General features: G+C 46.9%; 1 protein-coding gene across 19 annotated transcripts in view; it reads right to left on the minus strand.

Annotated features, from left to right (window-relative positions):
- Aopep (aminopeptidase O (putative)) overlaps positions 1-26149 on the minus strand; it is a 383307-nt gene that overhangs the window by 163228 nt on the left and 193930 nt on the right. For 15 of the 19 annotated variants that reach the window (XR_010040451.1, XR_010040447.1, XR_010040448.1 and 12 more), the window contains 2 exons: positions 18843-19032; positions 13928-14034 (listed from right to left, as the gene is read on the minus strand). The exons of 2 other annotated variants lie outside the window; for them this stretch is intronic. Coding sequence is in view for 11 of the 17 variants with exons in the window: in XM_063229043.1 (XP_063085113.1) it covers positions 13928-14034; positions 18843-19032 (297 nt within the window). In the remaining 6 variants the exon portion in view is untranslated. Of the gene's footprint in view, positions 1-9869; positions 9929-13923; positions 14035-18842; positions 19033-26149 lie in introns of those variants that run through there. 2 more of the 19 variants (XM_063229050.1, XM_063229051.1) reach the window with 2 other exon arrangements.

The following is a 26149-nucleotide window of genomic DNA, read 5'->3' on the forward strand; positions in this document are numbered from 1 at the left end:
GGGGCAAATACTTTGTAAAACAAAGTTAATTTAGGATTACATGAAAAAGTACACACCGGATCAGAATATGGATGAAAAAGTAAAACATATCACTAAAGAATGCGATGTGTATAGAGCCTCCTGTGGTTAGCTGGGTGGATAAAATAGCCACACAGTGGGCAAAGCAGGAAAGAGCTGCTCTAGACTGGCATATGTATCTGAGTCATTTTTAGGAAATGTTTCATTAGCAAACAGTGTTTTATCGAATCAGTGCTACATAGGGACGCATACAGAAGTATATATGTGTACTCACCAAATTTATTTCCTGAAGAGTCACAAAAAAATGCTGGCAGTGGTTATCTAGGGTAGGTAGTACAGTGGTGGGGATAAAATTTTAGTTTTCAAAACTGTTTTAAGTTTTCCTATTATGTACCTTTATTTCAGGGGGAAGAAAACGATAGCTAATTAAGCGATGTTTATGAAGTGCCTTATTTCTTTTGCTTTTCTATTTTTAAAGAATACTAAACATTATTTCAAAAATGAAGTATCCTATCCTCTGTGTGTATAATTAGGGGCCTACGGAGAGATCTCTCCCAGCCTGAAAAATACCTGAGTGGTGAGTAACCAGGGAATGGTCTAGAAAAATGAAGCAGGAAGGTTATTTGAGTTCAGTTATGCAGGACATGCCTGTCATCCTTGCTGTTTCAAAGAGCTTCGAGTTTAGGGTGTCTCTCCACCAGGAAACAGAAACTGAGAAGCAGCTTAGGCGGAGAAGCTGGCCTTTGAAACAGGAAAGGGCAGAGTCTGTTTCTGGCTAGCTGAGAGCCTTAACATTTTTCAGAAAATGCTGGCATAGGATAGCACCTTCCCATCATGAAAGGGTAGAAACATTCTTCACAGATACTTGCTAGTATATGTGGTTTAAATTAAAAAAAAAAAATTTAAAAACAGACAGGAAGAAAGGGGTGGAGGGCCTGAAGGATAGGGGGTCTAAGGCAGGAATTCCAAGACACAGCTTCAGGAAGACTTGAAAAGGCACAGGTCAGTGTCAGTGGTCAAAAGCTCAGGGAAGGACTCTTGAAGGCCACAGAGATAAGGGCATGTGTCTCTTCAGCTCTGTTATGTTTTCCAGGAAAACAGGAAGCAGCCCTAGGCTCAGGGTGGTACAGGGAAAAGAGCAGGATGCCTTGTGTCATTTCCAGGGAGAAAGGCATAGTGAAAGGAGAGACAGGGCCACCTCTGGTGTCTCGGGGACATGATGAACAGAGCACTCAGAAACACCAGAAAAGCCAGGAAGGGAAGGAGCTGGCTGTGGAGACTGTGTCCTCATGCCCTCTGCCACTGGTTTGACAAATGCTTACCAAATGACAGAGGATGAAGACGATAGAATTTAACATGTGCTGAGCATTTCCTTGAACCCTGGGACTGGCAATATTCATTTGGATCCATGAAAAAGGCAATTTCCTATGATTCAAGCTAATAGATGTGCTTTAAATGGTTTGCAGATATTTGCTGCATTTATCCTTCACACTCGCATGTAAGGTAGAAACTACCGTGCATTATTAACCCTGTTTTTTAGCTATAGAGGCTGAAGCTAAGCACGGTTGAATGGCTCTTGCAAGGTCTCACAGCGGACAGTAGAGCCAGGATGCATATTCAGGCAGTTTGGCTTTCAGGCTGACTCTTCTGATAACCCTGTGTTACTGTTGTGGGTGGAAAATCACAGGCCTCTATCCTCTGATGATGGCTAAAATGAGAGGATAGACCAGACACTGGTCAAGGACAAACAGGGGCTGTTTCCTTTTACTCTTTTGAGAGTAACAGCAAATTTCATGAAGCCCATGATTGGAGTCAGTTCTTTCACTGGGTCAGTGCTTACGTACAATCAGAGACAGCTTCACGTTGTATTACTTGAGCCATCTTTGAAGCCGGGTTGGCAGTCTGTTCTGAATACCGGCTGAGGAGCAAACTCACTCATTCAGAGCCTCAAGCCAACCACGCTCTTCTGAACTCAGCCTGCATTCCTGAAACAGCCACCTCATCCCATCTGGCCTCTTTCTCTTTGACCATGTGTTATCCCAAAGGCTGGGTAATCGCTCCAGTACTCCATTTTCATTATGTCATTCCTGGAATTTAAAATAGCTCCCCAGCACTGGGATGGTCAGATGAAAAACTCCTGGCTCTGACATCTTAAGAACTCCACTGCTTAGCCTGTCCTCACCTGGCCATTAAGTCTCCCAGGTTGCTTATGAGATTATCCTCTACAGCAGCCCATCTTACTTTTACATCAGTTCATTTTTATGCTAATAGGCTCTGCTCCTTAACTTTCCCTCCCCCACTCCTTTATCAGTCTCAGTGTAGCCTTTTCCACCATTCTGGATCAAACCCCAAACGTTTCTGTGGCCTCTTCCAAGCCTTCTAATATTAAATGCTCACATCTTGAAATTCTGTGATCTGTGTTATGATCAATATTTCAGTTCTCCTAATAATACACAAAGCCCTTCAGGGATAGAGATCATAACTGTAACATTCATTCCTTCCACACTTGCCAATCTCCCACTTAATGCCATGCATTGTGGTACACAGAGATAATCAATGATCCTTAGGTATTGATGGGTTAGAAGAAAGATGTATGAGCTTGGAAATTTTTTGTTTTAGAGATGAGAATGATCAAAGATTGTTTGCTTAGTAAGACTTACCTGACATATAAAGATAAGCATTAAAAAATTTAGTAAAATCAGTAATGGACCTAACATGAGAGACTCTAGCAAGGTCAGAAGAGGAAGACTAGCTTATATCAGGGTAGATACCTAGATATTTGATACCTCTGCTGAGACAATGATATCTCTGTTGAGTCTTAAGGGTATGGAATTATGCAGCAGGGAAAAGATATTTTAAATAGAGACAACATTTTTAAGAAGGCAGAGAGGTAAGAAAGAGCAGTTGGAGAGGGAAAAGGTAAGCATTCTGAATTGAATTGTATATCCTCATAACTTACGTTGAATCCCTATGGCCCCAGTACTCCAGGATGTCGTAATAGAAAACTGCCACTCCTACTATCCCCTCCCAGCCAGTATACTTCATTTTCTTAGTTGTTTAGTTCTTCATTTTCTTAGTTCTTCTTCCAGTTACTGTTGCTTCTATCTCTTAGAAATGGCTGATCACGGGCTGGGGATTTAGCTCAGTGGCGTAAGCACCTGCCTTGCAAGCAGGTGGTCATGAGTTCGATCCCCAGTACCGGAAAAAAAACAAAAACAAGAAATGGCTAATCACTGTGATGCATAGCTGGCCATTATGATGTACTTTGGAAACCAATCCCCAATGGACAAATCATTCTGCCTTTGTACTTCTTGCTTGCTTATCCAATAGAATCCTGAGACCACCAGAGATTAGGGACTGATATTCTAGGAATCATCCTGCTTCCTGTCAAAGTAATTAAATCTGCCTCCAAATCTTGGGTGTCAGTTCAGTGTTTCTGCTTGTTATGGTATCTTGTACATTGGCCCAGAAGCCCAATCATGGGGATCTCTTTGGCCACCAGTTGTGGTCCTTGTGGATGGAGAAAGGACCTTTCCAGGTCCTGACAGGAAGGCATGCTCTCGAGATTTCTTGAGTCCCCTCAGAGGTTTGGAGGAGGATTCCTGGCTCCCCACTCAAGCTGCTCATGTCAGACCTCAAAAGGAAGAGTACACAATCTGTCTGTCTGCTTGCCTGATTCTGGAAGAGCCCTGAGAGCACGGCAGTTTGTCTGTCTGTTATCCCTGCTTAGCTCAAGCAGAAAAAGAGGTTGCTAAACTCTTATTAGTTAAGGTCACCCTGAAGTGAAGGAGGGTTGGAATACATAACCTCTGAGTACATGCTGAATGAGTGTGTGAATAAATGGAATGGACAGCATACACCATAGGCTGTTCCATCTATGCATCAAGATTGGGAAGTACTGGTCACAGTGGCTGATTGGGCCCTCAGCTGTGGTTCTGTGGTGATTGACATATGGCATGATGGAGGCCTTGCACCCTCCTTGACTAATTCATGCCTAAGTCCCCACAAGGGGTACAGCCAGGTGGGCATTTGAATGGTCTCTCTGAGGGGCACCTATCCTTTGTCTGTTGTGCCACTATTCAAGGATACACAACATACACTGTAGGGAGACAGGATAGGTGCAAGCCAGAGTAAACCCACAGTCCTTGATTGTATGCTAACTTCAAAAGAAGATTCCCTGATGACTATGGAGTGAAAATAAAATCTCAAAAGGTCTTTGCCTTTTGTGAAAGTAAATGGTCAAATCTTTGCCCTGACTGGCCATCTAAAATTAAAGGACACTTGATGTTAAGATTGTCTGTTGATTTTGGAACATCTATCACATCTGGCAGAAACTTGTTACAAGAAAAAAAAAACCTGAAAATTTCTTGGAGCTGTTGGCTTCTGTAAAATCTGGATCCTTGAGTTCACAAAAACAATGATGCTAACTCAGACTGTCTGCCCCTGGGAGCACTTAATGGCCTACCTGTGCAAATACTTGGACCCAGATACTAAGGACTGGCTTCCCTTTTGTTTCCTTACTCTTAACAGTTACTGTCTTTCTGATCAAAAGAGCTGACAAGCTCACCTTAAACTGACTCCTAATTGAACCAGAAATCTGAGCATCTCCTGGGAGGTTGACCATAGCAAATAAGGGGGACTTCTTTCTACCATCTTTTTGAAGGCAAATATTTTTATTACTGTTTTGCTCTTTTCTGATTAATGGTACTGCTCTATTCAATATTGTTTTGATAAGTTCTATAGTATTCTATATTTCATCTCAATTTGATATACATGATGAAAAGAACAACTATTATAAAGATAACAAAATATACTGTGATACCTATTACTGTTATTCTGATAACCTGCTGTGAAGTTCTGTACTAATTTCACTGTATGATCTTAGTTGGCTTTATTCTGTCTTGTTCTGTTGTATACTTTCAAAATAAAATTAAAAAAAAAAAAGTGACTCCTAATTATCCAGGTGCCTCATGCTGTAACGGGATGAACTGTTCTAAAAAATGGGTCCCCTGACAGATGCTGAGTACACCCTGTTTACAGATGGAAGTAGTTCTGTTAGGAATGCCATCCAATAGGCTAGATATTCTGTGGTCACCTTGGGCAAAACTGCTTTGGCCAAAACACTCCTGAAGGGATGACCTGCACAGCAAATTGCTTCCTGCTGCTATTTGGAAACCTGCCAACAATGATACAAAATAGCCCACTCCAGTGGCCTAAATCCACTCTGGGGATCCAGCTGACTCAAACTGCACCAGAACTGTCCCTACCACATGTTCTCCAAGCTCAAGCCATTGCACCAGCACCCATATCCCTGTGGCCAGCTCAGAATTCAGCATCTGTATCATCAGCCCCAACCTCCTAACTCCCTACCCATGCAGAGAAGACAATAAAAGTTTTAGGGTCATGCTGTAAGAAAACCATCCCTTGATCACTGGCAGCAACAAAAAGCCTGCATTTGTCACAGAGGTAACTCAAAAATTAGATTAAATAAAAACTACATACAGCATACAGGCCACAAAGCCCTAGAAAAGTTTTTTTTTTTTTTTTTTTTTTTTTTAATCTTGTAACCAGTTAAAAGAGCAGCTATGTCTATAGGCATTCCTGTACAAACATATAACCCAGGTACACATTAACCACCTCTACAGGTTTCAGAAATCCAGCCTTAATTCTGCTGGAGAACTTATCTGGACAGCTCCTCTGATGCTCACTCTGAAGAGACAATGCACTCAAAACCCTACTCTGTATACTCTGGATACAGACCAGTCCATGCATGGCTGAAGCCTGAGAACATTTTCACAGGATTGCTCTTACTATTCCCCCTTGATTTTTGTGTCTTTTCAGGCTGCTTACCCCATTTCTTGCTTCCTCTCCCACTGCTAGCTGTGTTTTTTCCCTTAAACTCTATAGAAAGCCGCCCCAAGAGAATAGAACAATCAATCAAACACTCAACCAAGATTTCATGGGCATCCAAGGCACACTGGACACTCCCAGATCAGATTAACTCTCTCACTACCTTGCCAGAGTAATGTTACAGAACAGACAGGCCTAAATTACATCTCTTCCTGAAAACAATTTAGGAAAAACTCTGCAGTAAGATAAGTTTGAGAAGCTTGGCTAGGGCCCACCGTAGGATTACTGACAACCCTAATGTCACTGCTTCTAGTTGGGCCTTGTCTCAGAAGATCACATGTAATATGCCCAGCAAAGGTTGGCCAGGGAAACTAAGGGGGGAGGGGTAATAGAAAATTCTCCGTACCCTGCCGGTATACCTCAGTTTCTTAGATAATAGTTTCTGTTCTAGTTGCTTTTGTCTCTTAGAAATGGCTCTCACAAATGTGATGCATAGCTGGTCACTGTGATACACACTGTATAAATCAATCCCCAACTGACAAGCCATTCTGCTGCTGTACTTTTGCAAATCCTGAGTGTCATTTCTGCTTGCCATAGCAATGTGACTGTATTTGGAGATGGGAACTTTCAGCTTAAGTTAAAATGAGGCTGTCATGGTGAGCTCTTATCCAATCCAACTACCGTCCTTATCAGAGAAGGAGACTAGAACACAGGGCAACACCAAGAACACACATATAGAAGAAAACCACATGAGGGAATAGGAGGAAGAGGCCTTTTACAGACCAAGGAAAGGGGGCTCAGAAGAAACCAAGCCTCTCAACATCCTGGCTTTAGACTTCTAGCCCATATAACTGTGAGAAAATGGAGTTCCACTGTTAAAGCCACTGGGTTTTTGGTGTTTCATTTTGGCAGTCTGAGCTGGAAAATACAGAGGTATTCTGTGAGCAATTCAGATGAGTAGAGGGTAAAACAAAGAACAACAAGAAATGAGATGAGGAAAAACAGATTGAACTGATGCCATGTAGGGTCTTGCAGGCCATCCTGAAGAACTTGAGGCTTTTACTCAAGCCATGTGGAGTTCTGGAGGCTGTAAGGCAGGAGGCGGCAGGATCATGAAGTGTTAGGGACAGCTCTCTGTGGCAGTAAGGAAGGGCAAGATGAAATAACTAAACAATTCAGGGGCTACTGGATTGGTTGCCAGCAAGGATAAAGAAGGTCTTAACATCATGGCCACAGAGGTAGAGAAAAAGGGGCAATAATAATTGGAGGAGATAATTGTGAGGTAAAACCGGCAGTTAGGGACAAAGAAGAATTTCCACAAAAGTCAGGCGATAGAAATTTCCAGGCGCAGCCACCAGCAGCAAACACAGCAGAAGAGCACAATTATGTAATTATGGAATGCAATTGAGAATCTCGTGATCTTGAGAGCACAAAAGAAGTTCCCTGATCTGGTGACAAAAGCAAGCAAATTCCAGAGGGTTGGGAGGTGTGAGTGAGCACAGAGACAGTGAGAGTTTTGATGATTAGATTAAGATGTAATGTTCAAAGGAGCGATCATTAAAGATGGGGCAGATGTGAGTATATTTACCAGGCTAAGTAGAAAGACACCAAAGATGAGCCTGTAGACGAGAGGTAACAGGGAGCAAGGTCCTCACAGAGGAAACTACAGGTAGGTGGGACTTTTGAGTCTGCCTGCCCAAAGCAGATGAAACAAACATTTTCCCCTTTAATTACTAGATTGTTCTTTAAATTAGCTGAAGCCTGTAGGCTTTAAGCTTAAATATAAGATGGTATTAATCAATAAACATACAGCTAATTAGATTCAGGGACAAGTGCTGTATTAAAACATAAGGATATGATTGGCTTCCATTAAGATAATTAGAAGGGACCTCCTGTCCTTATTTAAGAGCCAACAAGATCCCAGCCAGCTCTGCCCTGTCTAAGAGAGCACACCATGGTGCTCCCTTACCAAGTCAAGGCATCTGGACAGCTGTTCTGGGCTGAGTCCCTGCTGTTAGGCTGCTGGAGACCCTAAGGGAACAACTGCTCCCTAACAGGACAGAAAGGCCAGGCCCTGACCCCCAGTGACGAGAGGGCTGTTCTCCCGCATGTTGGTCTCTTCCTTCTAATGGCTGAGTTCTTTGGTCTACAGCAGGGCATCTCATCCTGGATCCAGCTTTGGACCCAGAATCTGTCTTTAGCTGCATTACGGGCTAGAGCTGGAGCCCCAAGCAGTCATGTAAAGCTTCCTTGGGCTACAGACAGTTCACGCTTGGGCAGGACTCGCTATTGTTAGGGTACATTTTCGTGACCAGAGGGCGAGGCACTTGTGAGGATGGTAAGGAAAGATGCTGGCCTTGGTCTAGCGCTGTACAGCATTAACTACAGAGGCTGCAGCTAAGAGCAGGAGCAGGACAGACTCCTGCCTGTCAGCGCCTCCTTAACATGATGTATTTTAACATCTTTCTCAGTGTGAGCTTGACTTTAACAATGAATCCAGAGAAAAAGAGGAAGCGATAATAAATCACTAACAATAACCACCAGCAGGGATTTCTTGACCCCTGTCACTGTAGGTCTTCCATCCCAAAGGCCCTGCCAGAAAATGCTAACCGAAGGTACTCAGAGAAGCTGCCGGCAACCAGCTGTACCCTGGCCTCAAGAGGTGCGGGGGCCTTGTGTGAGCCCCTGGCATCTTCTTTGGCAAGAGTCACGCAGCCCTGCTGGTCAACAGGGGAGCTGTGGAAGCAGGGATGGGGCAAATCACTGGAGATAGCCCTCCTGCTGAGAGTGGAGGAGGCCAGACTGAGAGACTGGAGAGAGCCCCTGAAGTTTCACTTCTGAGGAAGACATCTTAAAAACTAGCCAGGGGGGAAAAGCATGAAGTCATTAATGTCACCCCTAACATTTTGCAACTCTGAGCAAATCACCCTGCCTCAGGATTCTCCAGCCACACGTGAGGCCCACCCAGGAAGACACAGAAAACTGTCGTAGTCAAATGGAATTCATAACTAAGTCAATCTGAGACACATTTGATGAGACTCATGATTCAACAATGGATTATGGAGGGCATAATTCAGGAAGGAAAACAGTTTGTATGAATTACTGAAATTAATGAGTATGAGCCAAGCAAGATTTAATTTTTCTCTTCGCACTTTGCTAGTACTCCTGTGTCTACAACCAACAAAATGCAGGTTTCTTCCTTCCCAACATCCTAAACACATGTGAAATAACACACATGTGTTTAGATGTTAAAAGGTGAAGTTGCCCATAGGACCTGCTGTGTGTCCTCCCAGATTCAGTTAGTTTCTCTCTTTCTCTTTCTCTCTCTCATTCTTATGCAGCAAATGCTGTGATGAGTTCCTTGAAGCCAGAAGTGTAGCATACAAGGAAAAAAGGATGGTTCCTTGGTTTTCAATGCCTGCTGTTTTGTTTTGTTTTATTAGTACTGGAGATTAATCCCTGCACATACTAAGCAAGTGCTCTACCACTGAGCTACATCTCCACTCCATTTTTAAAAATTCCATTTTGCGACAGGGTCTCACTAAGTTGCCAGGCAGGGGTCAAATTTGCAATCCTCTTGCCTCAGCCTCCTGATAGCTGGGATTACAGGCATGCCCACTGTGTCCATTCTCTTCTTTACCAACTATATGCTCTTTTTTTCTTTTTTTGTCGGTACTGGGAATTGAACTCATGACTGCACGTTTGCAAGGCAGGTGCTTAAGCCACTGAACTAAATCCCAGCCCTTTTCCAGCGAGACGATGCTGGACATGTTATTCAGTCTTGCTGAGCCTCAAATCATGTAAGTGATATTAAATTGTTGGCAAGAGAGGTGAGGAAGGGGTGGTCAGTGAAGTTAGCAGGAAATCAAGGACACCGTGACACACAGAAGCTGAGAAAAGAAAGCGTTTTTAGAAGGATGGAGGAGTCACCCATGGCGAAAGCTGCGACAAAGACCATTAAGAGAAGCGCCCATTGTTTTGGCAAACTGGGAGCAACCTACCAAGACACAGCACAACTTGTACACTGCTCTTGGTTCATGACTTCAAAACCCTGGTATACCTTGAAAGAAACAAAGGGGGAGAAAAGACATCTCTACTGTTTAAAGGACTAGTATCTCAGAGACCTCATTTTCATATTAAAACAAAAATTGAGAACAAATTTTTACAACCCTGGTTCATTTCATTTTCCGTTATTTCTGGGTTCTCTGTGCTGTGATTTAAAGGAGAGTTCTAGGGTGTGGGAATAAACTGAACCTGGACTGTACAATTGGAGGCAGGTTCAGAAACATTTCCTCTTCATTGTAAAAGCGTATCTGATAAGAATATTTTCCCTACTGATGTGTAATAGTTTTTCAAATGCAGTTGTTTTTTATGATTAGGCTAACACAATTTCTGAATATTAAAACAAAGAAAAATAAATGTCACAATAAACTTTCTAGCATAAAGGTCTAAAAATACTATATCTTCTCTCCCAACTCTACACACAAAGGAAAAGGACTGGATCTTCCGAAAGTGGGCTGGACTGCAGCTCCAGGGAAGCCTGCACTGAGGGTCCCTCACACTGGAGCTAACTTCCTGGGGCAGACTGACTTGCTCCCAAGCTGGAATCACGTCACCAACCCATCCATAGTCAGCAGGATCCCCCTATCTTGCCCCCACCCCGCTGCTGCCAGAGGAGCCACAGGCTTGAAAGGGATTTAGGAGCATGGAGAATGGAGATGACGTTTTTGCTTGACAAACTGAGTCTGAGAGGTTTAGGGATTTACACACCTACACACAGCTCACACTTCAGCATGCTCCTGGGTTGAGTGCCCCCTGCAGCAAAACTCTCGAACCACTCACTACCTTCCTTTGTGGCTTCCCAGGACAGCTGTCCTAGTCAGCCCACCTCCCCACTAGGTTCATGCTACCTGCTTACCCACGCACTCTGCTGTCCCCTTCAGTCTGGCTTCTTTCTCCATTGCTCTTGGATAAATCCAGGAATGTCAAGGTCACCAACATCTTTCATGTAGTCCCACCTGAAGGTCACTTCTCTCTCCTTTTCACACACCTCTCAGCAGCATCGCCACCCCAATGGCCACTCCCAACTTGTCACCTTCTTTTCTCCGTGATCCCCAAGCTCTGCCCCTTCCCACACATACACTGATCTCCCCAGGTCCTCCACTGGCTCTTCACCTTCCTCCCATCCCTTCTCCTGCCCCCCTGGTGACTTCCGCATGCTCAGATGTCTGCATGTTTTGTAGGCTGGTTGCTCCAATGAGCCTTTACCTCGTGCCCTCCACTGAGTTCTTAACACAGATTGTATTTATTTGACATCTCAAATTTAGCATCAGCAATGCTGGAATGTTTATTTTTCCCTCCAAAGCCTTTCCTCCAGTCTTTATCATCTCAAACAATTCTATCACCATTTCCCCGACTGCCCGATCCAAAAACCTAAAGTCATTCTGGTTGTTCTCATTGCCTTCTCTATGCATGGTTAACAGAAACCTACCAGAGCACATCTCTGATGCGTCTGCTTAGGCATCTGCTGCTGCTCTCACTGGGACCTCTCGTGTGGACAACATACCAGCCCTCGTCCTGTTGTGCACAGCTCACAGCCAAGCTACCAGGGCAGAGCAACCCCTACACACACCGCAAAGACTCCACAGAGGCCTCCACGACTCTTGTGCCCTCCCTGGTTCTTGCCTGTTCTGCCCTCCTTTATTTTTTGCTATCAGTGCATGTTTGCAAAACAGAACAGTGCTATTCATTCTGCTATGTGCATGTAACGTATCTTGACCATTTTCAATTCCTCCCGCTTCTCCCTCCTGAACCCTCTTCCCCATCTCCACAAGTCTACCTTCAAGTTTCCCACCATCTCGCTTGTATTTTCATTACTTATTATATATGTTTTAGGTTTGTGACACAAGGGTACACAGGTAGCTTCTAACCCTCCAAGTCAGGCACGTTTCTCAGATGTGATGGCCACCACTTCCAGCCACTTTCCTGCTGATAGCGTGGCTTCATTCCGTGTGACTGAACAACACCCCGCTATTTATACAGGTTTTTGAGGAATGCGTATAGTGATTTCCATAGCAGTTTTACTAGTCTGTAGCCCCACTGACAATGGGGACGGTTCCTTCCCCTCTTTTGCACCCATTCTCAGCTGCTTTCATCACTTCTATGCTCTTCGTGAGGGCCATTTCTGACCAGAGTGAGATGAAATCTCAGTGGAGCCTTGGATGGCATCTGTCTGATGGCCAAACACACTGACTGTTTTCTCCTGGCCACTTGTGTTTCTTCTGAGGAGTATACATTCGGTTCATCTGCCCATTATTTGACTGGGGCATTTGTTTTCAGACAGTGGTTAAGTTTTTGAGTTCTTTGTATTTTCCAGACCTTAATCTTTTAACAGAGGAGTAGCTAGCAAACTTTTCTGCCATTCTCAGGGTTTACTCTTTGCTGTTTTTCCTACATACACAAGCTTTTTAATTTGATGCAATCCCATGTATTGATTCTTGGTATTATTTCCTGCGCTATGGAGTCCTATTCAGGAAGTCTTGACTTATGCCGATGCTTAAATTTTGAAACTTCTGGAAGATAACACAGGGAAATACTTGAAGCCTGCCCTGCTTTCTGTCCCCAAAGCACATCAAAGCAGTTTCCTGCCTCAGGGCCTCTGTGTTCCGTGCTCTGCCAGGCTGGGGACGCGCCCAGCTCAGTCTTGAGTTTAGCAATCATCAAGTAGTCCCTTTGTAATTCTGCTCACTGTCTGACCCGCTTGTGCATGCAACAGTATTCCCACTAAACGGAAGTTCCGTGCGGGTGGGGACCACTGGCTGTTGGGAAGCGTCCTGGCTGGATCAGTAAATCCTGGCCGGGGGAGCTTCGCTGGGGCAGGATCACAGGTCTCCTGGCTCCCAGCCTGGTGGGCTTACCACTGCTCCAGCTGCCTCTGCTAAACAATGGGTGAGTCAGCGTGGGAGGCACATTTGTGTGCAAGAACGGGAATTTCACCGTGGGAAGGGCACAGGGCTGCACAAAAGCACCAGGCAGCCTCTCCCTGGGGCCTGGTCTGCTCTCTGCTCCCAAGCAAAGCGGTAGAGATACTCATTTAAAAACAAACCACAACAGGAGCTGGGCACAGTGGCACAGGCCTGTCATCCCAGTACATGGGAGGCTGAGGCAGGACGACTGTCTCAAGTTTGAGGCCAGCCTGAGCTACATAGTGAGTTCAAGATCAGCCTGTGCTACAAAGCAAGACCCTGTCTCAAAACAAAACACAAGAGCAGAGCCCTCTGTGACAGACCTCTCCCCAGCAAAGCTAGCTAAAATAGGATGTGGAGAAGGGACAATTTCCGGATGGCTCTACACCTTCCCAGTTGGCTGGCTGCAGGTCCCAAACACTTGACTCTCTTCAGAGGGATCTGGATGGAAGCTTCTGTTGACACAGCAACCTCTGTGCTCTTGGGGCCTAGGTCTGGGGCTTCAGATAACAGCTATTTAGAAGAGTGAAGGGAGAGCAAAGCAGGGAGGGAAAAAAACTGGAAAATGGCAAACCACACTTTAAAAACAAAACTCAGGAGCTGTGAGTAGAGTCTTCATACTAATACTCCAGAAAGGGGCAGTGGCTTCCTGCTGGGCTACATCTGAAACAAAAGGCCCCACTGACAGGCACATCTGTTACTACTAAACACTTAGGAATCAATATTTTCCTAAAGATTTTTTCTCCTTTGGCTTTAAAGGGTTACTGTCTGCTGGGATGCCAAACCTCAACCTTCTCCATGTCCTCAGCCACCACATAAAGTGACTATTAGAACTTCAAACAAAGAATTTGGTCCCGGAAATGGCCTCCTGCTAGTTTTTTCCTGAATAGAGACACCAGGAAAATGTCAGAAGGCAAATCAAAAACCCACACCCTGAAAGACTTAAAACTGTAACAATCACATCCCTGGGAGGATGCATAACGCCAGCCGGATTTGATTTTAAAAAGAAACAGGGCAGATTTAGTCAGATGGCCTGGATGTGTCTGGAAAGCGTGAAGGGGGTGGAGAGGGAAGGGGAGCACGAGGCACTTTACCTTAACACCTGCATCTCCTCGGGGGAGTTCCGCAGCTCGTCCTGGAGGCGGTGCCAGCGCAGGCAAGCTCTCAGCTCTTGCTGTTCCCAGGCCTCGTGGGGGGCCAGCTGCTTGAGCACAGACACACCAACACACATGCACAAAACACCGTCATTGTCGTAGGCAGACCTACTCCCAGCCTTCACCTGGCTCTTCCTTAGCCAGGCAAGGGGCACTGGAATGCCCGGTTCCTCTCATGAACAGCTCTCAGGCTGGTGGGTGGAGCTGGGCCAGCCTGTTTGGGAGGGGTCTTGGTTCCTGGAACCCACCCCTCAGCACACACGTGGCCCTGGAGAGGGGGCTCCCCTGGGGACATCCCCACTTTAATCTCCCTGGCCCTGCTTTCCTGCTCTGTCTTCCGTAGCAGGGTGGGGAAGGTCTCTCCATTTACCTCCTGTTTTCCCAGCCCTCAATTTGGGGAGGGACTGTTTATAGTGGAGCCCATTAATGCAACCCAGATGATGCTGTCTGCCTATAACCAGAAACAGTGTCTTCCCTGGACTCGGGTTGGAGGCAGGGAGCCCGTCACACTCTGCCCAACTGAGTCAAAGCCCCCACTGCCCTGTGGATGCGCTTGCTGGCGCTGGGCCCCATTGCTATGATCTCTGCAAAGGAGGGCAGCAGGACTATTAGAGAGGGGAAGCACATGGGTTTTATTCCGGGAACCCAATTACTCTAACGATTGATTCGACAGATACCTACTGAGTCCCTGCTGGCCCTGGGGACATTACAGACACAGCTCTAACACAGTGTAGAGTGAAGACCCCAACAACACAGTGTGGAAGGGTACAGCAGTGACGGAGGAAGTAGGTGCCTCCTTGCAGTCAGTGGAGGTGGTGGTATCTAAGCTTTCCTCAGTGAAAGCAGGAGCCGGCCAGAGAAGGTGGTCAGGCTGGGAGCCACTCTCCCTGGGGAAGGAGGGAGGGCAGTGCTGAGAAGCCAGCCCAGGCCCGATAAGCAAAGACTTTGGTGCTTATTCTTTCTAACCAAACATGGTGCCCCCAGCCCTAGCCCCAGTGTCCCAGTTGACTATGGTCAAACAAGGCCATGAGAGTGGGCCTGTAACCTCCCAGCGCCGTGGTTTATAAGAAAGGGACACTGGCGGTCAGCTGGGTCCTCAAGCACAAGGGGGCGCTCACGGGAGAAGGGGCTGAGAAAGAAACCATCCAAAAGTCAAAGGAGAGGCCTCACCAGACCCCTGAAAACAGCTGGACTGAGGACTGCACACCTTTAGAACTGTGAGAAAATGCCTGCCAGGCGATTCAGCCTCACTACTCAGCTCCTTTTGCAGAATAGCGCTCTGATGGGCCGCTGGGCTGCGGTCCTGATTCAGGCTTTCTCCCCCTTCCTCACTGTGCTTTCTGAGACTCAGGGCGCTAAGGGCACAGCCTCGCTGGCAGCAAGGTGACTGAAACAGGCTTTGCCACCGATGCGTCCTCACACCCTCTTCGCTGGTGGAGCCACTCGCTACTCCCAGCAGTGCCAGCACCCCACGGAGTGCACCTGCCCGTGAGGATCTGAAGCAGGTGCTCAGCAGGCCCAGACCGTCCCAAGCCAGGGCCTGGGAGGAGAGTCCATGGGGAACAGACATGGCCAGAAGTGCTGTCAGACTCCACGCTGGGATCTGGGAGGGCCACCTGCCTGAGGAACGTTTGTGATTTTGCATCTTGAAGTTGGATGGCGCCGTGGGCTGAACCCCAAAACGAAAGAGAGCAAAGGAGAAATGGAGGAACCCAAGTTCCTGCTTTCCCTCAGCCCATAGCAGAAGTCACCTTCTTCACTATGGCCACAAGACCTGGTGTTTACCTCTCTTTTCAAATTTATTTTCTCCTTCCACAGAGTGCTTGTCCTCTCCTCACTGGTTTAGCCCTTCAGATGGAGCACAGAATGACCTCAGATGTACATAGCTGGGAGCTTGGGGACCTGCTGGGGCAGTCAGATCCAGACCCAAAGGAGGAGATGAAGGGGTGGAGGTAGAGGAAGGAATGGCAAAGAGTGAGCCCTCTAGCCAGGTGTGGTGGTGCACACCCGTAATCTCAGCGCTCAGGAGGCTGAGGCAGGAGGACTGTTGCAAACTCAAGGCCAGCCTGAACTACAAAGCAAGACTGTGTCAAAAACCATACATACACACACAAACACACACACACACACACACACACACACATACAAACACACACATACGGTGGAGAGGGAGGAGCTCTCTCATCATAACACAGGAGATAAATGACAGAGATATCATTATTAAGTACCGGAAATATACTTGCAGTTGCCAAGAACAGGACCAGTCTGACTATCTCAGAGATCAGGACAGTGGCACATTCCACTGCTAAATGACCGCTATGTGTAAGACGGTGTGAATACAGAGGATGAGGGCAGGTGTTTCCTGCACACCTGCCATATGTCTGGCATGTGTGAAGCTCACTCTCACATCAGCCCATTCACCCTGTAAGGTGAGGCCTTATATCCCATCCACAGATGGGGAAGTTGAGGCTCAGGGGGCTTCCGTGTGTATCCCACCTCTACCCAGAAGCTTGGTGAATGGCAGAACTGAGCTTCAAAGCTCAGAAGCCAGCCACTGCCCCCTGGCCATGTCCACCAGACAGCTGTGCACCCTTCTGGCTAACAATTACGCCAAGACGAGGACAGAAGGACGACCAGACACAGCTATGCTTCAAAAAGGACAGCATCAAAGCTGGGCGGATCAGAGAAGCACAGGGCAGAAGTAAGATGACAAAGAGGTAAGCAGCAAGTCTCGTGAGGGTCAAAGTTCTAGACAGCAGCAGTAAGAATTGTGAGGGGCACAGCCAGCCTGGGCTCTCTGGGGAAGGTACCTCGAGCTAGCTAGTGAGATGTGGAAGGGTTTCAACAAGTAGGATCACCGTGAGCAACTTCATCCGGGCATGCACAGACATCAGGCAGTCCCACGTAAGGGCAGGGAGAGCACCCACAAGCAGTGACCGGAGTGTTACTACTGTAACTGGAAAGTAAGCCAGGGCAGCTCACCCGCCACATCCTCATTAGCACTGGAGGCCAGCTCTCTAACGTGCAGTATTATACATAAAATACACGTGTGCAGAGTGGGCCTGGCCCCTGGGTTCTCGTGTGTATACATACATGTGTTTGGGGGCAGGGCAGGTACTGGGAATGGAACCCATGGCGTCACATTCGCTAGGTACACACTGTATCCTGGAGCTACATCCCCAGCCCCTGATTTGTATGGTATTATTTAAATCCATAAACTTCACGTGAAAATCTAGATGTATGAATTTCCTTACAAAACTAAAAGTCTAGCCCTATTAGGCCCCTTTAATATGAGAACGGCTGGGTAGAGCCCAGGAGCAGCTGCCCATTCGCTGCGGTCCTCGGCATGCCCTAGCCTACCGCCCCAGCTGCCTCAGGCTTCATGCCTTAGTTGAGGGCTGCAGACATCTGAGCCTGTGACTCCTGATTTACACCCCAGTCTGATCGTTTAACACACACACAGTGCCACCACAACCATAAGGACGAAGGAGGGGTGGCATACGACCTCTTCTTTATGCCCGCTCCAGGTTCTCCTTAGAGGGCTTCTAGATGCACATAATGATCACATTCACCACAGGGAATTTGTACCTGGACATGGTATAACTTAACTTTCTTTTTCCTCAACCTCTGTCCTCGCTTTAACTCCTCTTCTTCTTACTTACAAAAGTCTTGTTTCTACTTTTTCCTTCTGTTCTTTTCTCTTTTTTCCTGTCCCTTCTTTCTTTTCCCTCTGCTCTCTCCCTTGTTCCCTTCTCATTTGAACATTTCCTTCCCAATATCTATTTCACTTATTTACTCTTCCGGTTTCTCACACCAGAGAAACAATGAGGTATTTAAATATGTGTGCCTGACTTATTTCACTTAAGAGTGTGGTCTCCAGGTGCACCCATGTACTAGAAATGTCTCAAGCCTATGCTTCTGCATAGCAGAAGAGTACTCCACTGTGTAAAAAACCTCCACATCTTCTTTATCCATTTATTGGTTGATGGGTACTTGGGTTGTTTCCAAGATTTAGCTATTACAACTTGTGCCACTATAAACATGGGTGCACACATGGCTGTGGGATGATGCTTTTAATTCTTTTGGAAAGACGTCAAGAAGGGGAGTAGCTGGGTCAAATGGAACCTCTAGTTTTAATGCTTTGAGGAGTCATCACATGATTTCCACAGTGGTTGCACCAGTCTACCGAATTTCATACCCACCTGGAAATTAAATAACAGCCTCCTGAACAACCAATGAGTCACTGCTGAAGCTAAAGAAGAAACTAGACAGTTCCTACAATTAAATGATAATGCCAAATAACATACCTAAGTGTATGTGACCTATTGAGGGAAATTCCTACCTTGGGAAAACAAAACAAATTCAAACAAATAACCTGACATTGAACCTCAAGCTTCCAAAAAAGCTCATAGGAGGTAGGAAATTATACAAATCAGAGCAGAAATCACTGCAGTGGAGACTAAGAAAACAGTACAAGGGATCAATCAGTCTAAGAGTTGGCTCTTCAAAAGATTAAACTAAATTGATATACCCTTCGCCAATTTTATTTTTAAAAAGAAAAGATTCAAATCTATGCAAGTAGAAATGAAAAGGGTGAAATCTGATCGCTTTTAAAAAGCTCACTCCCTCCTTCCAAGCTCCACTGAGCTAGGCAGGCAGGCAGGCACTGCTTTGTCTGTTTGTCTCCTGCCTGCCTCTAGACTGTGAACGAAAGGGGCGGGGGGGGGGGGGGGGCTCGCCATCTCCCTAGAGAAAGCAGTTGCCTAGTGCACGCAGCACGCATGCTTCAGTGAACAGAGGACCTGAATGGGACTTGACTCTGGGGAGGGATGACTCAGGGTCATGTGAAACCCACCTGCTGCGCTTGGGCCCACAGTACGTCTTCCAGGTGAGTGGCAAACCCTTCACTGAGCCACTCCTCCGTCCAGTCCCGGGCGCCAATGGCCAGGCCGAACCAGGCGTGAGCAATTTCGTGGCAGAGCCGGGTCCCGCAGAGATGGCTCCTGCCTGTCAAGGTGCTCTGGGAGAGGAAGATGATGTGTGGGCTGTAGATAATGGAGAGAAAACATTGGAGTCCTGTTAGAGCCTGTCCTCGTGGCTGCCCCATGGAGGCGGCTTTCGTAGCCTGGCGAGCCTGTTACTAGATGTGCGTGCCAGATCATGACTGATAGACTTGTGGCTGAGATGCTTTCAGACCTAAATCAAGTGGCAGTTATGCTTCTGGCCGCGGTTCAGGCTGCCGTTTCTGCCAGCAGTTGTCTCCGTCATCAAGTAGCTATTACCTGTAATAAGTAACCTGCACCAAAGTTTTATACTGAAAAAATTACAAGGCAATGGAAGCGTTTACTCTGAAATCTGGACTGTAAAAGAAAAGCAGGTGTGAGGATGAGAAGTCTGCGCTGTCAAGAGAGTGATCAAAGAAGACCCTTCGGCCAAAACCCATGCAGTCTACAAACGAACTGAGAAGTCATGCAGAAAGACAGGGAAAGCCAAGAAAAATGTTCCATTTCGCACTGGAGCCGGTTGAGGAGTTAACAATTTAACAAGTGCCAAGGAGAAAGAGACTTCTAGGAGACCCAGATAAGGCCAAGGGTCTGGAAAACAAAAGTTTTCAGTGGAATCTGTAGGTGCTTATAGACTCAAATGACAAAACAAAATCACGCTGGGGGAGAAAGGTAGGGAGTTAACCTACCCAGGTGTGCACAGGGCCAGCCGGGGCTGGCAGCCCAGGGGGAGATTTATCTAATCTTATTTTCCATCCCTCCTTTTAAAGCCCCAAATACCAGTGATTAAAATTGCAGAGATGAAAAGGGAGGAGCAGGGCTGAGGGAAGAAGAGGCAAACGGAACACCTCCTCTGCTTCCACCTTCGGCATTTGTTGTTGATCCAGGGCTTGTTGATGGTCTTCCCAGGGAAGAATTTGCTCTTTAAAAATCTCTCCTCCATCCACTGCACAAAACTGGTTGTGAAACCTTCCATATTAAGAAACCGTACACACTGGTTCCTTCTTTCAAAAGCCATTTGTTTGCCATCATGTCAGCTCTGCACAAGCCAAGACTGCTTGCAGATTTCTCGTCCGCCCCCACAGCTACCATCAGAGAAAACCCCACCTATATTCCTCTTGCACAACATTACCCATTCAGCTCGGAGAGCTCAACTGCAATTGCTGGAGCCGCGTCTGCCAAGAGAGACAGCTTTCATGTGAAAGAATAACAACAGGCCAGGCACGCCAATGGCAAGGCATCTGCCAGGGCCTCCGAGGAGTCCACCAGGAACCCCAGAAATTACGGGGGGAGTCAACACACCCAGGACAAAGGATGATACAGCAGGCACCAAGCAGTTCAAAACACACCTCAGAAGAAATAAATAAGTACAGTGGAGGTGGAAGAGAGGGAGGAAGGTGACAAGTGAACGGGAGGCACGGGACTAGCTCCCTCTTCCTGAGAACGTGGCCCCATTGAGAAGACACACTGCAACCTGGCATTTTCAAGTAAGTGACCCCGGGCTCTGGCATGTGCAGAGCTACAAGAAAAGCCACAGAAATGTACCGAGTTAATAACATTCCAGACATACTGCTGGCAGCAGTTCACTCTTTCTGCTAAAACAAAACAGAAGTAACTTCAATCCTTATAAACAGGCTCCTCGACGAGTCTGCTGGGGAGGGATCCGCCAGCCAGAGCAGGACAGCCCTGCACGCACTGGTACAGAGACTGGAGGGCTGGTTGATGCTCAGGCCAGCCGCTTCTACCACAGGGCGGTTGTGAAGCTTCCACTGCCTGGGATGACCTGCCTGCTGGCTCGTCCCAGCCTGGCCACCTAGCCAAGGCCCATGTGTGCAAGCACAGAAGTCTGCAGGGCCTGAAGGAATGCACAAACCCGCCCTGTGGAGGGTGGCATTTCACCTTCAGCCCTTGCACATTTTCCCCCGAGATTACAAATATCATGTCTGTTATTGTCTCCACCAGACTTCCCTCCCCATCACTCCACCCTGGACACACCATCTCCACCTGGGCGCCCCTGAGGAGGGCTCAGGACACGTCCTGGCATGGCTGGGCTCCAACCTGCATTTCCAATTCCCATGTTCCATCCTTTCTTCCCACTCAGGGATAGTAATATTTCCTACTGTCCTTTGAAGAAGACTGAAGCTTAAACATCCCCCAGATAGGAAGGAAGGGCATTTAACTTCATATAAGTGACGCTTATTATCAGTGGAAAACATGACTTCTCCCTGACAAGCAGTTTTCCAGTTGGAACTCCGACTCTCACGCCTCTAAGCAGCCCACTCTGTCCTCCAAAGTTGGGTCTTATTTGTGTCCTTTGAGGTTCTTTTCCCTACCAAGGAAATGGCTTCTTTCTTAAAATGAAATTAAAAACATGGAGTGAGGTTTTGACAACTAGTCTCAAGGGTGCTAAAATTCTGACATAAAGGATCAATAGAATATTCTTTTGAGAGGTTCTTTCCTTCTTTTTTTGATTCTAAATGTCAGAATTTCTCAAGGTAAGTAGACTGTTTAAACCACTTACCTTTTTAAAAAACCAGTTTTTCTTCAGCCTGGGATGGTGACCAGCACACGTAATCCCAGCGGCTGGGACACTCAGGAAGATGACCTGGAGTTTGAGGCTATCCTGGGCTACACTGGTAGTTCAAAGCTGGCCTAGACCTTGTCTCAACAAAACAAAACAAAGCAAAAACAAAAGTAAACTGCTTTTCCTTAACAGCATACAAACACACAAACTCTAATAATGTTCTTAAGCTCACTTCAAGGGATCATAGTAAATATTCTTTTATCAATAGATAGGTAGACTACCTCCTGGTCACCTTCACAACAAAAGGAAATTTTAGAATTTTCTAGTCTCACCTTAACCTTGAAGTGGAAGGCTCACTGCCAGGCACCCCACCAGGCCTGCTTTCCCAAGTCTTACTCTGACCCAGTCAGCAGCTGGTGATCAGTCTTCACTCTGACAAGGCCCATTGGAAAGTGCATTTCAGTTTTCCCATGGGAGAGTCTGTGTCAACAGCCTCTATGCATGCCCAACTGTCAATCCACTGTCATTCCAGAGGATGGGAGACAACCACTTCAATAATACCTTCAGCCTAAAAGAAATCTCAATCCTGCCCCCCCCCCAAGCACTGAGTTTATCATTTTTCCCAAGCACAGAGTGAGCAGAAAAGTGACATCTTTAATCTCAAAAAGCACAACCCCTCCTGCTCCTATCCTGCCCCAGTTCTGCTCTTTGCTCTGCTTGGTGGGCGGGGGCTGGTGTGGAGTCACAGCAGGCCACGTGTTGTCCTTCCCAGGAGACCACCAGCGTGGCGGAGGCTGCTCCCTTCACAGAGGCCAAAGGTATTGGATGACTGCCGCCTGCCCCTTGAGATTACAAATATCATGTCTGCTCTGAAAACAGTTTCTCAAGACTGTTCCCTAATGCTACCTACCCACCCAGATTAGAATGCTGTGTCCGCTAATTCAAAACATGCTTCAAGCAGAGGAGGAAGGAGCGCCTTCATTACTCCCAGGAGCTGCTACAATCCTTCGGGAGGAATTCAATTTAGAGCGGAAATGGAGAATTTCATCAGATCTTAAGTAGGAGCTGGTGTGTGATTTATTTCTGCTTTTTCCAGGGAGACCTGACCAGCACAGCCCATCTTGCTACTCAGGGAGCTTTATAGCACTTAGCAGCTCCAGCTAAATGCTGTAGCCACAGGGCAGAGCAGGCTTTGCAGTGGGACTTGAGCCAGGACATTGCCCCAGCCCACTCCTCTCATGATACTGGAGCAGGTCCCAATTCCCCTGGAGCATAGGGAAAAATTTACTTCTCCTCCAGATACTTGGGTGGGGGGGGCATCATAAAGACATATTTATCAAGCTTGAATGTCCTGTGAGTGGGAGTCATATTTTCCACAATTCCAACAACACCCGGAGCCCACTATCCAATGGCAGAGAGGAAGAAAGAATCAAGAAGAAGGAAACTAGCCCTTTTCTTGCCACTTCAGTAAGTCCTAGAATCCCATGAAATCGGCTTTGCCTTGTGTGATTTAATTATCTGCTGATATAACGTGGACACCTGAAATGTACAACCAGTCATCTGGAGCAAACCGAAAGGGAGGACGAAAATCCTCTTTCTCCCCCTTAGGTTTCAGAGCATGCTTTCTCTTCCTTTCATAATGTGCCTTTGCATTTTGGCCAGTGTGTTTATGAATCAGCTCCTGTCCCTTCCTCTCTGGCCACAGTCTAACCAAGGGCATGCATGCACCTATTGTCTGAAGGCAGAGGTGCGCTCCAGGTGAGCTGCAGGACCACTCTCTCCTCTGGCTCTGAGGCTGCTCAGTAAGGAACAGTGGCCTTCCATTTCCTACTGTAGCTGCATGGTACAATGTTTAAACAGAGGCTGAGGTGGTAACAAAATGATCTCTTGGGGTTGGGAATTTTCAATAGTTTGAGCTGGACTGCAATTCTGAAAACTTGCTACATCTGATCAGTGTTTAAAGGGGTTTTAGTCCAAGGGAAAAAAGCTAATGATAGTAAAGTTCTTTTTAAAGATGGTGAAGAACATACAGTAAAACATCTACTCATTTACCTGCATCAGTGCCACTCAAACCACCAGTGTGATTATGGCAGAGTGACTCAGGGAAGCCCCAGGGCTTCTCTATACTGTTACCCAACAGCAGCTTCCTCCTAGACTCATGCTGCTTGTGTGTTTGCTACATGCTAAGCACGTAAAGTTCCATTTACTCCACCCTTAAGCTCAGGATATAGATCTATGCTCCCATTTTATTGATGAAAAAAGTGAGGCACAGAGGGGCAAAGTTACTAGCATAAAGTTACATAGCTGTCACAAAGCAGTCTTGCCTCTGGAGTCTCATCCTGACTCACTCTGTCCAGCACCACTGGCTCTAGACCTGTGACTCTCAGGTTGTGGCACATCCATCTGTGCCAGCTCAAGCCTGGTGGTGCCATTGTCACCCATTTCCAGGGTGTTCTATTTCTCCCCAGAAGCCACCATAGGGAAACTGCCAGCCATGCCCTGGGTCTTCTGCTCCCTAGCTCTATATCAAAGTCAGAACTGGCCTAAGATCAACAATGCTTCAGCTTCTGCCACTGAGGAGGAAGAGGGCAGAGTAGCAGGAGCAGCACGACTGTACTACGTATGTTCTCCAAAAGCCTCAATTCCTAAACTCCATGCCTTATTTTTCACAACCCCCTCCTATGCTGGAGTCCCCTAGTAGCCCCCATGGGACTGTTTGCAACGAACAGGGGCAAGAGTGCTCGGGCATCGCTACTACGACCCTGAGGCGCGGAAGGCCAGTGCACCAGTCTGCCTGTCTTCTGATGATAGACAGAAAACATGAGCAGGCCAGGAAAAGAAGTAGAGAAGAGGATGGGCCAAGTAGATGACAAAAGGAAGAGGCAAATGAGAGTGTACAGGTGAATGAAGAGAGAAAGGCGAAATAGCCAACAAAAGGAAGGAAGCGAAAAACAAGTAGAGGAAGCAACCAACAAGATGAAGGAAGCGGAAAACGAGATTAGAGAGTCAGCAGCGGTGTCAGCAGCGGTGATACAGGGAAGCAAGTAACAATAGGGACATGTGTACAACAATTTCTACAAACAGCAGGGCTGGGCATGGAGGCCTTGGGTTGATAATCTCTGGCTTAACTCCTAAATTACCACTGGAGAAGCAGCCACGGCTTCCCTGTACACACGAGGCTCAGTGACTGACAGCTGGATCCTCTCAGGCATGAAGCTGGAGCTCAGGGGACAGAAGGCGGCATCAGTGAGGAAGTGAAGGGACCTGAGGACACCAACACGGGTCCAGCCTCGTGCTTCAGCTGAGTATTGGGTTTGGCCTCCTGCTAATGGGGAATCAATGGTATGACAATGACAAAGCACAGAGAGGCCCTTCAGTGCAGTGCCAGCCGTGGCTTTGCGTGTTCTACAGGATGGGCAGAATGGCAGGACTTCATTTCTGCACCACTGAGCCACAAAGACAGCAAGGACATGGCTGGGCCAGGTCAGTGCCCACCTGTGGGAGCTGCCTATGTGACCCAACCTCAGAAAGGACAGATGGTGGGGCCTCGCCATCTAAAGAGCTCGGTGAAGCCCAGTATGAATGTTTGGGATTTAATACTAAGAAATCAGAGGCAAAACTAGCATTTGATTGAATTTTCCAGCTCAACTTGGACTCCATTTTCCCTCAAAATCCTAAGATGCTATTCCTAAGGCGTCTCTGGGGTTCTCATGGATGAGGGCACTTCTGTTGAAGTTACTGAACACCCTGGTAAACTACACATCTGGGGTCACAGGCACACACCCATGCCCATGTTGTACAGGTGTTTGTTATTACTAATGAAAACATGCTGACAACCTCCACCGGGACACATGGATGGCAAAATGTGATTTTCTCCACTCCCCTACATGCTCACTTCCCCTGCCGCTTTCTCCTCAACCAGGATGACATTTTTTCCCACAGAGACAGATGATAAAATTAGCCTCCACTGTGATACAGGGAAAATCTTTATTTAATAAAATAATGCATTTTGCTTCATTCCCAGACCGGCAATAAAATGGTGCCACGGAGAACCACAATAGCTCATCTGGCTAGTTTTCACTGCATGTACAAGAGTCTGTTATTTGTGGCCACGTGGAAGCTTGGAAAACTGTTTCATGAAGGGACTCACTGGGGCAGCCTGTAAGCACCTTCAACAAGAACATTTGTTTACTGGTTTCCTTTGAAATACAATTCTCTCCTTGGGTCCAGGAGCCATCCCATCCCACATCCCTTGTCTAGAAAAAGCAGCTGTGCGGATTCCCCTCAAAGAGTACCGAGAAGTTTAACTAGTAAGGGAAGTATCACTGTTCCCACAGCGGAGAGCAAGGTCAAAGCCCTAGTCAGGTGCTTGGGACTTTAAGGACCCAAGACGCAGACAGAGACATGCTTAGTGCCCTGCTGAGGGCCGATGAAGGCATGGGGAAAGGCCAGTCTGTGCAGGCCCGGATGCAACAGAGGCACTGCAGGCTGGCACGAAGTAGAAGGCCGATTGGAAAGGAAGCACAGGTTTCCTTCCCCCTGCCAGGCAGGCACTCCGCCTGCTGCATTTCAAAGCAGGAGACTCCCGTAGGGAGGAACAGAACCAGAGACACCCTGGAGAATGGGCATTGTAAT

Source organism: Cavia porcellus, unplaced genomic scaffold (genome assembly GCF_034190915.1).
Source record: "Cavia porcellus strain 051 isolate PalLab524CR breed Dunkin Hartley unplaced genomic scaffold, mCavPor4.1 scaffold_17, whole genome shotgun sequence".
Taxonomy (NCBI): Eukaryota; Metazoa; Chordata; class Mammalia; order Rodentia; family Caviidae; genus Cavia; species Cavia porcellus.